Source organism: Prinia subflava, chromosome 1, assembly GCF_021018805.1.
Source record: "Prinia subflava isolate CZ2003 ecotype Zambia chromosome 1, Cam_Psub_1.2, whole genome shotgun sequence".
Taxonomy (NCBI): Eukaryota; Metazoa; Chordata; class Aves; order Passeriformes; family Cisticolidae; genus Prinia; species Prinia subflava.
Window position 1 is genome coordinate 137606037 of NC_086247.1, and position 15259 is coordinate 137621295.

General features: G+C 36.7%; 1 protein-coding gene across 1 annotated transcript in view; it reads right to left on the reverse strand.

Annotated features, from left to right (window-relative positions):
- Positions 1–15259, reverse strand: part of LOC134559438 (protein adenylyltransferase SelO-like) — a 23668-nt gene continuing 8409 nt past the window's right edge. Inside the window, exons 9-19 of the mRNA XM_063414196.1 lie at positions 14931–15000; positions 14193–14265; positions 13564–13647; positions 11390–11519; positions 10823–10867; positions 10653–10734; positions 10471–10563; positions 6901–6980; positions 6021–6064; positions 2146–2225; positions 1–1819 (exon numbers count right to left, since the gene is read on the reverse strand). Coding sequence (XP_063270266.1) covers positions 1697–1819; positions 2146–2225; positions 6021–6064; positions 6901–6980; positions 10471–10563; positions 10653–10734; positions 10823–10867; positions 11390–11519; positions 13564–13647; positions 14193–14265; positions 14931–15000 — 904 coding nt within the window. The 3' untranslated portion in view covers positions 1–1696. The remainder of the gene's footprint in view (positions 1820–2145; positions 2226–6020; positions 6065–6900; positions 6981–10470; positions 10564–10652; positions 10735–10822; positions 10868–11389; positions 11520–13563; positions 13648–14192; positions 14266–14930; positions 15001–15259) is intronic.

A 15259-nucleotide genomic window follows, 5' to 3' on the forward strand; every position in this document is an offset into this window, starting at 1 on the left:
CTTCAGTTCAGAGTGGAGGGGAAAATTACCAATGACCCAAAAGTAAGAGAGTTAAAACTAGAAGTTAAAAAAAAATTAAGAAGTGAGGAAAGGATTACTGTTTCCCAATCCCTTTCCATATATAACTGAAGGAAGCATTATACAGAATCACTGAGGAGCTATGTGTCATTTTCTGACTAGGTATTAGGAGTGCACATATTTGATGTACTTGGGTGACAACAGTTGTCTGCTAGTCAACTATTTTTAAATCAAATTAATTTTATGAAATATACACCCAGCATCAAAATAAAGCAGAACATGTCCCTTGGAAAAATGTTGCACAATAAGGTCACAAAGCACTGAGACTTTTACAACGGCTTTTCTAGCATTCACTCTTCTCACCAGATCACTCAGCCTCCAACCATATTTCTTTCCTCCCTTCTCTTTTGTTATAACACAAAGAAATCAATTTTATACGTTTTACATCTGCAGTCGATCATAATTCATGCACTTAATCTTACACAAAAGAAGTTGAACTTTCTTCAAAACAAAAAACATCAAAGCCTGCAGAAAACTCCAGAAATCAAGTAAAATTCTGTGATGATTAAACCTCTATCAACTATTTGTATGTACATGGTTACGTGGAATTTTTAAAATGTAAGATTTAAACTCCATTCAAAGAACAAAGCTGCCTCTTATTGATACAGAATTACTTGGTTTGATCTGGTACCAAAATATGCTGCAAAATACATTCAAAGATGTTCCAATGCTGTAATTCAAAGCATTTGTAAAAAGAAATGAATCCTTCCACCTCTACCTAACCTATTGCCTTCTGGTCTGTACATCACCACACCTTAGAGTACTTTAGCCTGCAAATATCTGAAATTGAGGCCTGTCCTTTTTAACCTTCCTCCATACCTGAAATGGAAGCAGTCTCAGCTGAGATGCTTCCAACACAGTCCTTTTCCAGGTCCAAACAGTGAATTTTTCTCTGAGACTTCATATCTATGTACCAATAATCTTTCTACTCCTATCAAAAGATACTTTCAAAGGGCAGTGGTCCTCTGGATAGGTACCTGACACCAGCAATGACACCAAGACTCACTCTGCAGAGAGTCACTCCCAAGACAGACAACTTTGGTAACTATTTGGTAACTGAATTCCTTTAAATCTTTTGTCAGTTTAATGGGGCAAAACATAATCAGAATGAGAAAAGGTGTCAAGGTCTAAGATGATCCTCTGTGCCAGGTCTGCAAGATTTAAGCATTTATGTCTGCAGAACATGGCTATATTTGACCAGTGTGTAACAGCAAGAGGAAAATCCATCAAAATACTGCATGATTAAAATGAGCTTAGATGGATTTTAAATTAAGAAGTCACAAAAAGCCATTAAGACCCACCTGATCAGCCATGGATTTTGAGAGGTTGAGTGTGACAGGTTTTTTTGAGAGGTTAAGTGTGATGGCACTTAAATATTGGGACTCAGAGTAATGCACAGCTGAATGTGAGGCAGAGTTGTCAATGCCAGCATAATCTGCTGATGCAACCACACACAGTGATGCACTTCTTTAATCTTAAGACTTCATCGTTGGTCAAGAACAGTAACAGATTCCAGTCCACAAAGTCTGAGGGACAGAAGTTCCCGTGGCTCGATGCATTAGCCCTATTTGAAGGCTTGAGCTTTGACCTTGATCATTCTTCTGGCTTTGAATTTCCCTCAGGATGAACAGCTGACTTTCAGATGCTTGGCCCAAGCTGGGGGGCGCAGGGAATACCCTGCTCTCTCTGCAGCCTCCTGCCTCTGAAAGGGGTGTTGTAAAACCTGCTCCAGGAGCTGAACCTGGAAGCAATTAAAAATGGGTATGTTTTTATACAAAATCTTTTGTGGTAAACAAGGAAAGTTTTTTCCACTTTGCCTTGAGCACCCTCCCGGCTTCAGAAACTATCACATGAATTGCTTACTATTATTAGTACTACTATTAATATAGTCACTACTATTTATAATTAATACTATCAATAATTTTGTTAATATTTTAGATAGAAATTGGTGTTATATGGTACAATTTTAGTCAAAATGTCGAACAGTTCAAAGTGTAAATGTAAAAATTGTTTCATTAGCTGTTATGCCAGTTATTATTAAATCTGTCAAGAAAAACATTATCTTACCTCTGAGAAATCATTCAAATTAGCTTTTTGCACTGCTGATTCTGCCATCCAATTCCTAAGTATGTATCTAGGATTAACATCTGATACCAAGAGTAAATAATGTTAAATTTAGTTAGACATATTCAACAAAAGGAGAACAGTCATTGAAACATGTCACTGAAATCTTCAAGAAGATTTAAATTTGCAGATCAAGAAAAAAAAAAGGCATAAAAAGGAAAAGGAATTAATCAGTCTACTTAATTCTATGAATTGCTAAAAGGATTTTTAAACTTGCAGTATCAGTAGTGCCAAAGTACAAACAGAAATTAGAGTGGCACTGAACTTGACATCAGTACAGGAAGGATTTCCTGTCAGAACACCAGCAGCCTTTTCAAGTGCCATGAATTACCCTGGCCTGGGTTCCTGCTGTGTTGATGGAAAACATTTCAATGTTTCAATGGCAATACCTTCCTGGAGATCACAAAAATGAATATTGTATTATTTAATTTAAAAAGTAATTACTAAGATAACCTTTAAAGCATATGTACTTAGATACTCTTTCTATGTCATGTAACAAAAGTTTTGCCCTAAAAGCCTTTAATGTTACATCTGAGCTGTATTTTTTAGAAACTACTTTTTCAACTTTCCTTTTAATCTCCTGGCTGGAGTAGGCAGAGGTTCCTCAGTGTTTTCCACATCTGTTGTATCCTTGTGGAAAACCTCATGACAACTGCACTACTCCCCTGCCTTGTTTCAGGCTGCTTTTGTCTAATGAGCAGTAGAGAGAATGTAGCAACACTGGAAAATGAATGCTGAATTGGTAAATCAGGTCATATCCTACAGCAGAGCCACTAACAACTTTTAAAAGGAGTTTTGTCAAACTGTCTGCCAAGAACAATTCTTACACGCACACATGGCTCTAATTATAAAATTTTTAGCAGATTATGTCAATGAAATTCTTATTTTTGTTCTGCAGTTAAAGGCTAGAATTCTACAAGTGATGACCTACCTTATGATCAAAACAACACGACAGAATAATTGTAACACTTTGAGTCTGCTTTGGAGTCTTAATTTGCCATTGGTCTGTATATTTGCCCCAATTCAGCAAGCATTTATTAATTAAGGTATTAGTTACTGATCCCAAAGGTGTTTCATCCATGCACTTGAAACCAAAAGTCTGTGATTTATGGATATACACACACTTCATCTCCATCTCTTTCCACTGATGTCCCAGTAGGTTTTGTATGAATAAATGTTTGTTTTATATATTTCTTTTAAAAAATCCATGGAGTTTTATAAAATATTCTTATAAATACCCTTACAGCATATTTAAAAGATGGTATTGGAAAAAGCAGAGGAATCATCAAAATTATAATCTCAAACTTCCCTCTACTCAATTCCTTTAATCAATTAGTTATTAATTTGTTTACAAATAATATATTAGAAGGGGCCACAGACATTCTTCTTTTTCACACCCCCACTGTCCAGTATGTACTTACACATATTAAAAAAACCAATAAATTAACTGTCTATTGGAATCCTGATAACCTCTACACAGGCATAACAATACTCTGCCCCAGCTGCTAAAAAATAGTGTTTTACCACTTGGCAAAACACTTTGCTCTGGCCAGGTATTTGATTTAATCTAGTTATCAATAGTAAAGTGTGATAACTGTTAAAAAATATTCTAAAAGGTGAAAAAGTTAACATATGACTCATTCAAAAAATGGTAATTCACATTAGAGCTGTGAGTCATTTTAGCAGGAGAATATTTGTCCCAGAAATAAATTCTTAACAATTGAAAACTGACAGGTTTCACAGTGGTTTTAAAAATATCGGTATTTAACACAAGTGACAAGGTAATTATGAAAGAGTAATACAAGCCAGGTAAGAAAAGGACAAAGCAAAAGAACTTTTGCACCCTTATAAGCATGATCTGGTCTACTTTTTTTACATGCTTCTTTTGTAAAGAAATACAATTTTAGACTTGGATTGTCAAAACTTTCTGATCAACTCCAGAAGAACTAAGTTTAGGCAGTGCAAGATAAAATGCTAAGAACTGAAAACTAAGTAAAGGGAGAAAAAATAAAAATAATGAGTAAGTGATGACTTCAAATGATTCAAGTTAATGTACTTTGAGAAGTGAGATTTTTTATGACACTTACTAACAATAAGGGAAGGGTGATGAATAATGAGGTGTTAATGCCAATATATTCAAGGACAGTCAAAGACAGCAATACACAATTTAGTGGAACTTCCCAACCCAGCTGAGAATCTGATGAGCCAGGACAGTTTTGTCTTCAACATGAAATGCTGGGTAAAAATGCAGAGTTGACTGAATTGAGACAGATTTCTGCTGGAAGTTGTGCTGACAAGGACAGCTGTTACAAGCAAATGCTCAAACAAACATCAAAACAAAAACTGAAATAATTTTAAAGAGACCACAGGGCCATCTAAGTAATCTATTTAAATGCACAGATGTAAAAATGTGAAAAAAAAAGAAAGAAAGAAAAAAAAAATTTCCAAAAGCCTCTGTAAGAAACTTCAGTCACAATCTATTATGGGAAAAATCCAACAAGAGTTGTTGATTTTAAATAAAACAATAACAAACTAACATCAGTAGCCTATTATAAATTTTTGCAGCTCTACAGTGTGAATAGAGAGTGGTAGTTGATTATATGGAAGAAAACTAACCGAGGCATGAATCTTTGCAGATCAAGTTTTGACTGCTACCAAAACTAAGACCATTAGCACAAGTGTGCTAATTGTGGAGGCAAAACCTTTTCCATGTTTAATCCGTCTCCTGTACTATGAGATCTTCTGAGGAGCATATGGAAAAACATGTTGATGGTTTGCAGAAGATCATTGACAAACTAGGATCCTTTCTGATTTGGAATAAAACCTCAGAATATCATGATTTTCTCTAAAAGCAGATTCAAAAGATACAGAAAAATTAAAAGTGTGTTTAGACAGTTTTTCAGTATTCAATTTTAGCTGGGGAAAACAGGAGCTTGAAAACTCAAAATGATAATTGAGCAAAGGGCCTCAGAAACTCACAGATGAAGCTTTTTAACCTATCAAAAACAAGAAAATAAATATTTCTTCTTGGTAGCTCTTTTCATGTTAACTTTCTAAAATGCATACAGAATTTTAAGAAGTGTTCTTTAAAAAAGATAGAGCCTTTGTTAGAAAATGGAGATGCAAACCTGAAGCCATAAATTGTGCCCTCTATAGTTTTACTGTCTCATTACTGAAAGTCAGTGCCAGCTTCTACCATTTTCCTAGCAAATCAATTGGAGCTGTGGAAGAAAGAGGCCAATCAATATCTAACAAAAGAGTGCAGCCATTTCCATCCTGCTCTGCAGGAAGCACCCTGCAAAGCAGTGAAGCCTCTTGTGCAGAGTTTGATCAGATCCTGTAGTTCCTTCATTCCCTTTTGGCCATTGATTTTCAGTTGCTCATTTTCTCTTATAAGCAAATTTCACATATTTACCACAGCTTACTGCAGATCAAAAATATCTCCCACTGAATAATTCTTGGAGTTTCATATCCACTGTTTCTGCTGTGATACTTAACTGCCATTTTGTGTTTAGAATAACTTGGAGAATCAAAGCACCTTTTGTGCCCAGTCCTTTCACAAGGAATTTTTTTCTCTGGGTGACAGAAAGAAAAAGTGTTTCCCTATCAGAAATCTGAATTCTCTGTAGCATGTAGAAAGGACAGAGACAGACAGGATGAATGTATAGTGTTACAAGATTTGCAGCAGCATAATGAGAGCTTCTCCTCTTCAGAAAAATACTGTATTTTAGTTCTACCCAAAAAGAAAAGTATCTAACACTAAAGAAACATATGTATTTGCCATCTGTAAGCAGACTCCTTTGGATTGTTTTACTTACTTGCCATTCTTGTTCTTCTTTTGGCATCTGAGTCACCATTGTTACTACACATGAAAAACAAATGAAAAGAAGAAAAATAGAAAGCAGTTTAGCTAATAAGGGTTATTGCTGATTTATTTTTAGAAATATCTTATTTCACTTCCATTAAAATCATTAGGTGCTCTGCTTTTGTGTTTGGCAGAAGCTCTAAGAATGATAAGACTTGGAAAAAAACTGCACATTTTCTTGTAGGTTTTGTGCCTTTTATTGATTTGTCCCCTAAGAATTCTATTTACTGAATAAAATTTCCAAGTACCTGATATGTATTTATTTTCACTACTATTAGCCATGCATATCATATATAACTAAGAAAAAAATGTTAGATTCTTTACTGATTTAACACAAAAGAATCCTGTGCATTCCTATCTATGCAACACCACGGTTTCCAAACACAATCTGTGATTTGCAACTGTTCAACTTCCATCCCCTGCCACCATAAAGCAATGTCATTACATAGTAAATATATATCTGTATAAACAGTCATTAAACACTACTCATTTCTGTGTACTTGAAAAGCCTGTTTGTGATTCTTGGGCTAAGTCTGTGGGATTGGTATTTTAAGAAAAATTGTTAACTTAAGAAAATTGATCAGGTGCTCAGTGAAGGACAAAGAACAGAAATGACTCCTTCCATGTCATTTTAATGTATCAGTGTGTCAAACCAGAACTACAACAGTAATCATTGTTGAATCCAGCACAATCTAGAACCATGAAGACAAAAAAGATGTATGAAACCATGTTTGGGCCAGTTTATTAGAGCCACTAAAGACTGTGCAAAATCACTGCAGATTAAAGTTGCCTGCTTCTGGCAAATACACAATTTAAACTGCAATCAGACTTACCTGTTTAATCTCAGGAGGTACATAGTAACCCATTCTGAAAATAATTTGTGTTTACCCAGATCCTGGAGAGCCCAGAACTCCTAAAGAGAAAGAAACATTTATTGACAGATAATCAGAATTATTTTCCTGTTAAGCAAAAACCAAAGTAAGCAGCAAATATTGTGTTTTAACCCCACCTGGCAACTAAGCCTCACATAACCACTTGCTCATGCTCCCCTTCAATGGAGGTTTACAGTAAAAGTAAGAAAACTCATGGGTTGAGATAAGAACAGTTTAATAGTTGAAATAATTGAATAATAACAATAATAATAGTCACAATAGCAATGAAAAGGAAAATATTAAAAAGAGAGAAAAATAAAACCTGACAGAAACAAGTGATGCAAATGAAAAAATAATTGCTCAACAACCTATGCCCAGCCAGTTCCCAGGCAGGGTCCTCCCTCCCAGCTCTGCCCTAGTTTATTTGCTGAGCATTTGTTTATGACACTGAGTGCTGTGGGATTTTCCTTTGGCCAGTTTGGGTCACCTGTCCTGGCTCTGTCCCCTCCCAGCTTCTTGTGCACCCCGAGCCTCCTGCTGGCAGACCACCATGAGGAGCTGGAAAGTCTTTGACTTAGTGGAAGCCCTGCTCAGCAACAACTAAACCATCAGTGTGTTATCAGCATTATTCACAATCTAAATCTAAAACACAGCACTGGACCAGATACTAGAAACAAAATTAACTCTATCCCAGCTGAAACCAGGACAATGAACAATAAAAGGATTTAAAAGGCAAACATATGATGACCCTTCAAAGAATTTTCTCCCTAAGCACTCTATTAGTATCTTTTCCTCTGTATTCAAATTATTTCTTTTTGCTAGCATGATACATCCATACTAATCCATCTCTGTTATGACAAATTTTACCTAAACACCTCTAGCACTTCACCCCTGTTTTTCCTTGGCTTATTGTCTGACCTATTGCATTTTTAAGGTATATAATTACAGGTTTCACTCTCTTCTGAGACTTGTAAATGGGTCAGATAGATTAATAGAGATTATTTTTTTTCATCAAAAATTGTGCAATAAAACAAAATATGAAAATAAAGAAAAGGTGAAGAGAAAGGAAAACTAAAGGTTACAGGGATAGAGGAAAACTGAGAAGAATAGAGACCAGCAGGAGAGGAGACAGAACTTGGAAAAGGCTGACAGCAAGAAATCAGAGCTTGGGGTTCCTGCCTCCAGTGATGGAGAGCAAACACAAACGCCCTGGCTGGTTACACTGAGCTCCCAGCTGCTTCATATTCCTCAGCTGAAAGCAGCCAAAGCTCACAGACAAAAAATGAACTTCAGAGAAAGAACAGATTAGGAAGAACTGGACACAGATAAAAGGAGGTAAACAGCACACATTCCAGAAAAAGAAGTAAGGAAAATTAAAAGCAAGAAGAAAAAGTTTTGATCCCATCTCAGGGTTTTTTTGTTTTGGGTTTGTTTTGGGGGTTTTTTGTGTGTGTTTGTTTGTTTTTTGTTTGTTTGTTGTTTGGTTTTTGTGGGTTTTTTTGGTTTGGTTTTTTTGTGGGGTTTTTTTTTGAGGCATAAGAGTAAAAAATATATAAAAACTGTATTTGATCATAAAAATGAACACACAAACTATTAAGAGCTGGGATTCAGGCAGGTGGATAACAGGTGAGTGTGAGAATCAAGCATTTGTTCAAAGATGTGCAGAGTTAGGCTGCTTTAGGGGGAATTTCAGAATGTTTTCAGTTAATACTAAATATAAGGACTCCTGCAATGTTCCCAAATGATTCTGGCATTTTTAGATCAATTTTGGTATGCAGCTGAAAATGTCTTAAGTGATGTACAAATCAATATGAAAACTTACTCATAAAAGAATTGGTGGGTAAATAAACAGAGCTGAAATTACTTTAAAAGTGAAATTCTTTAAAACAATAAAGATTTTTACCAGCATGAAATTGTACTTTTTTTTCCATATCAGTTTTGGAACTCAGAATTTGTGGGCTAAATCATTTAATTGTGTGGAAAAAAAAGAGATCCGGTTGCTACCAAGTGAAGGCTGGAAATGACCCTTGGTGTAGCAGCAGGGTCACAACTACACCACAATTGCTGGTTCCTCAGCCAACATTCAAAGAAGGGGAGATGGAGTTGCCATAAATGGAAAAATCCCTTGGGTTTTATGACAAAAGTACCTTCTCTTACAAACACACTCATCCTCTTAACACCCTCCTGTGCAAATGATTAATTCCAAAGCCACAACTCCTGGGGTTTTTTGTTGCTTACCTCTAGAGTACCTAAACTTTTAAACTCATAATGGTTTCAAGTTCATAGAAAAGGTCAGGATAGACCTCTTACTTAGCAGAAAAAACCAAGGAAAACCAGAAAATTTGCTCAAAATCACTTAATTATACTTGGAAAAAGAACCATCAACTCCTCATCTTCATTCTGTGTTTTACACAGTCATCCTGCTGCCTAAAAACAACCTCCTAAGTCCACCTGCTCTCGTTTTAAACTGACTTCAAAAACAGACATAAATCAGATGTTTGGGGAAGGCAGGGAAGCTTCCCAGGCAAAATGAACAATATTCATCACATGGAAATGGCATTGTATTAAAGAATAGAAGAAAAAAATAATTTTGGCTCTCAAAAAAGGCTATTTTCTTTCCAGATTAGGTTGCTTTTCAGAACCAGATTACAAGCTTCCTTTTCAGAATTCCCCTTTTGCTTTTTTATCCAATTATGACTTGCTTAACATCTCAGTTGAGTTTAAATATTTCAGCTATATTTCCAGTTTCAAAGATTGCACTACATCCAGGTAAAACATTTTAAATACTCTCATGTCTTTTATATATGGTTATACTTGGTCCTGAAGAACAAGTTTATGCTAAGCAAGCAACGCAGGATGGGATAGCAGGCTGAGCAGGACACAATAGCAAAACGTATTCCTACACTTTAAATTACATTTAGAACCAATCTCATGCTCAAGGAAAGGCAGAGGCCATTCTGGGCAAAGTTGTAGCAGGAGTTTATGTTGAGATGGGATCTCACCATTAGATACTGAGATAAGCAAATACACCTCAGAGCAGAGGTTTAGGCCACCTGCTAAATCCAGGTCAGGAACTAGGTTGACCTAAGGCTGAAATTTTCCTCATGAGCCCTGTGCAAATTCACTTGTTGGACAAAAGGTATTAAACAAAACAACAACAAAAAAAAGGGAGATGAGGGGGAAGAAAGTTTTTTGTAGCAGACCCACATCAAATGTGAAGAAAATCACATTCCCAGTTGTGTATGAGTATTTATGACTACTCATACTGGAGATGTACCAAAGGCTGAAAATCTGACTTGAGCATCCTTCATTAATGCACCTTTCATTAGCAGAGCCATCATTACCAGACACAGCTTTACAAGGAGTGGTAGCCTGACACAGGTGTATTATTCCCTCTGTCCCTTAATAATGATATAATAACATATTTCCCAGCTGAATCATGGCTTGAGATAGCCTCTACTATATTGAGGTTAAGCTCAACTTGATTTACTCTTTTTCTATTTTCCTAAGACTGGGTGCTTGTATTTATACCTCAGAAATCTGGAGCTCCTTTAACTGGTCTGCAGTAATTTCACTCAGCTCTCGGAATGTCATTGTAAAATCAGCCCTTGTATCTTCCATAATCTAGTGAATAAAGATATTTCTATGAGTGCTTTTCAAGTGGGGGGGGTCAGTTCAGACATTTGCCAACAGAATTAGCAAAGTAAACTCACTTTTAAGAGGAAAGCAATCAAATAGTTATCATTCTCATTCTCCCCAAGGAGACCCAATTTTGTTTTGAATAGTTCTGTGAAACTGAAAATAGTAACAAAGTATGGAAAATGTGAATATTATATATTTTATAGTATTGTGACTAGAAGATTTCAGTTCTGAAAGTGCATACCGACTGTGATAGTGCTCACCATACCCCTTCAAAATTTGGGAAGCTCTGCAAAACAAAAGAAAGGTCAAGTTCTAAGGAACTAAAATGCTGCTGTGGGTATAATCCTGCTGTACAGTAAACAACAAAACCTTCTGTCTGCTATCTCAGAAACATTGATATTCTGAATCATCTGGGATCTGTTCTTCATTTAAGAATCTTTACAAGAGGTTATTAAAATGCTACTTCATTACTTCAGGAGCATTCCTGGTCTTCCTAACTGTCTTACAAAACAAGCTAGACAAACTTAGAACAGAAAATAACAGGCTAAGGTCCTACCTTAGTGAAAGGAGAAAGGATCACACAGCATCTAATACCTCCCTGTGGTCCTGTTCTGCTACTATTTAAGACCAACAAAAACTTTTCTCCCCACCCTCCAATCCTATTCTGGCCAATAATTAATCCAGACTTAATTTCCAGTTAAAAAAAAAATAAAAAGCTAATCCCTTTCTTTCCCAAACATATGGTGGTTACAGGGTCTCCCATCTCACCAGTTCCTTTAAGCATTATGATATTTTAAGGGTTACTTACAGCTGCTTTTGCCTGGGATCCAATAAAGGTTTTAGAGCTTGTAACAGCTTGCTGAGATTAAAAAGCCCAACACTTGCCTGGTTTCCTATTTTATATCTCCCTTCATCATCAGATGTGTTTGGAACAAAATCTGTTTTAAACAAAACATTACTTTTCCATAGCAGAGTAATAACAACAAACAATCAGTGTTAAAATATTGAAATACATTAATTTTATACTTATACAGCAAACTTATAGAAGACCTGAAACTACTAAATATTTAAAATCAGATCACAAGAGTACTTATTTAAAGTGAATTAATTCAAGATCTATTATTTGCAAATGTAAGGAATACATCCTTTACATACAAGTACCCATGTGTCACAAGTGACATTTTCCTACCTGAAGTTACAAGACAAATTCAGGTGCTTACAGAGAAAAAGACCATTTTTGCATTAAAAACACTGTTTTTTAAACTTAAACCCAACATTTTTACTACATCTACTGGTACTATTTAGCACATAGATTAGGCAAACAAATGTCCAACTAGATTCAGGATTTAAGTATTTATGGAAAAGTCACACATATAGCAAACATGTATTTAATAGGCCACCTAAGCAAGCTTTGTTTCAATTGGACAAGCAAGCTTTGTATTCACATAAAAATCAGGCCTAATGTGTTCCAGTATGCAAATCCATTATCTGGGAGATAATAAGTGCCTGTCATGCAAGTTGCAAGTACCCAGAAGTGAAATGTATGCCTGTGTACAGCAGCAGCCTCAGAGGGGATCAGTGGGAGCCCCTCACTCAGATCAAACCCACACAAGCTGAGCAGTGCAGCATTGCCCGAGTCCTCAGAGGGCACTGACAGCAAATGGAGATTCAAGGAGAGACTCGTTCCTCATCTGTCAGATCTGCTGAGTGGTCCAAGTCTGGATTTCAACTCTGCTGCCTCTCATCAGGCTCCAGGGTGCAGTGTCTGGCTGGGACAGAGTCAGTTCTCCTCACAGCAGCCTGTCTGCACCGTGTGTTGCACTTGTGACTAAAGCAGTGCTGATGGCACAGCAGTGCTCTACACATTGCTCAGCAGGGCTGGCCCAGCATCAAGGGCTCTATTCTCACTCTGTAACCCCAGAAAATGAAGCTGGGGTGGGCAAGAGGCAAGGAGGGGATGCAGCTGAACCCAGTGACCAAAGGGACACTCCACACTTATAACATCATGATCAGCAATAAAAACTGGGGGTAGTTTTTCCAAGGCAGCTTATGTTGGGGATTGACTCGGCATCAGTCTGGTGGTGAGATTGGTAAGTGATTGTCTTTGCACCACTTGCTGATCACCCTTGCCTTTTTTCCCCCTTGACTTATTCAAATGTCTTTATCTTAACCCATAAGCCTTTTCTTAGCCTTGCTTTTTCAATTCTCTCCCTCAGCCCACAGCAGGGAGGACTGAATAAGTGGCTTGTGGGTCCTTATTTGCCAGCTGGGGCCAATCCACCCTATAGAGAAAGATCTAAAAGCAAAAAAGCCCCATTTTGTTCAATACAATAGAAAAACATAGGACATTTATTCTCATGACTTCTCCTTAATTTGAGACTTCAGGCAAGAAAATACATAGCAAGATAACCACTGCTGATTCTGAAGTTTATTCAGTTGCAAACTATAGACAATGTTCTAAGAATACACATTTATGTACATACTGAACCTGTATCTATCAATCCCTGACTGACTGAGTTAAGACTTTCAAAGAAAGGTTACCATGACTGTGTAGGTTTGATTTCTTTTCTTCCAACATATAATTACCTGCTGTGACTATAAAGCTAGAGCTTCATGCATGCAAAGTTACTGTCTTCCACTTCTGCTTTTGGCTGCTTCCAGCAATACACAATTTTTAGTTTTCTAGGCTTCTGCTGTAGCATCTATTGAATTGATGGTGTTCAAGTGTAAACACTCTCATGGAAATGAGTTTAATAATAGTATTTCATTAACAAGACTTTTAGTCCTTGAATGCAACCTATATAGTGTATCATAAAAGTGGTCACTGATGCAATTTTTTTCCCCTAAAACTCTTCATACAGTACACATGCTTATGGTTTTTCTGCTAATAATGAAAGGAGTTTTCATGCAATGGAAACTATATGATCTAATATAAAAAGATTATTTTAAGTTAAAAAAAAAATAAAAACATGCTACACTCACTTGGGTAATAGGAGTCCATGAATCCAAATGGACCATAATCTATTGTTATGGACAACAGACTGAAGTTATCTGTATTGCACACACCTGCAATTAAACAGGATGGAAAAACAGAAGTTAAAATTGCACCTGAAGCCTGGTCTCTAGGCAATTTGCAGTGGAACAGGTCCACTGAACTTAGAGAGCTCTCAGGAATCAGGCTGTGGAAAAGGAACCCGTCCCTCTGGCCAGCCCCGCAGGACACCGAGGCTCCCACTGCTGCATTGGGGTTAACCCCCAAAGCTGCAGAAAGCCAGACAGCTCTGCCTCCTGTGCCCTGAGAGAGGCCAGGGCTTTCTGTGGCTGGATTGGGTTCAGAGCAGTTAAACCCACACATGGCATCAGAACCCTGCCTTTGGACACTGCACTGTGCCTACAGCTCTGAGCACCCTTGCTCCCCTATCCCCGTCCTGTCACTGTTGTGCTCTGAGAGATCAGACAGTGTAACTCTGTCACAACAGCCCCTTGTGTAGCAGGTAAAGCTCCAGGTGGAGACACCAGCAGAACTGAAACCACGGTGACAAAAAAAGCCATTTTAAGTGCATTACTGTAAAGTGTCCCTCCCCTAAAGCCAATGCCATCTGGCACCTTACCATGTGCAAACCCCACAGACATCCACAAGGAAATGAGATTTGCAGTCTCTGACACGACTGTAGAGAAAAATTCCTAAAATCAAATACATCTTTTACTTCAAGTCTTCTGTATCAAAAATATTGAAATATGTAAGCATTTTATTCACTTTAGAAATACGTAATACAGTCTATTTTTCAAATTTATGTATCTGTCTGTCAGGACTTGCTATTCCTATTCTAAATTATGTGAATGCATAATGACCTTATCCAGCAAAGGCTATAGTTAAATAAGTATACACAGATGCCCTTAAAAAAATTAACAAGTAAAATTAAAAAAAAAAAAGACACTACATATACTAGGCAGTATACTAGAATATACTGTATATACACTATTTACATTAGCAAAAGCACACTTCATCACTTCATGACCACTGTTGACTGACAACCTGAGCAATAAGAGCACAAAAAAAACTACAGAAAATGGAAGCCTCACAATAAACATTTCCATAATGGAAACTGGTGAAAAATGTTCATATTTGACTTTGGGAAAACAAAACAAAACAACAACAACAACAACAAAAAAAAAATCAATAAGCAGATTTTTACTGCAGAGAATTAACAAACTTTTGCTACTAAAAGCTAACTGGAAGCTTACTTCAAATTTTAAAATCTTGTAAAACTTGAAATTGTGAAGACCTTCCTGTAATTTTTGTTCACATGCTTGTGGAAAATAAAAATTACTCTTAAAAAAAGACTTACCAGGTATCTGTTTGAATCATTCATTTCTATTGATGGAAAGTGTTCCTGGATGATAAAGTCTAGCAATCTTCTGTAACAGCAGAAACAGAATTCTTTAAACAAAACTGGTACTTTGGAACTGGGCATTAAAAATTCTTGTTTTCAAACAGCAAAATGCTGATCTACAGCTTGCCACACATAGCTATTAAAAAACTCAGTCTATTTATTCCAATGAATATTAGATTAAGCTCTTCCAAGTGCTTAGAGATAAAACCTAAGGTTGTAGTCATAAATACAACTGGAGACTGCCACACAGAGTTAAAATTATCCCCACATTAAACCTCCAGAGC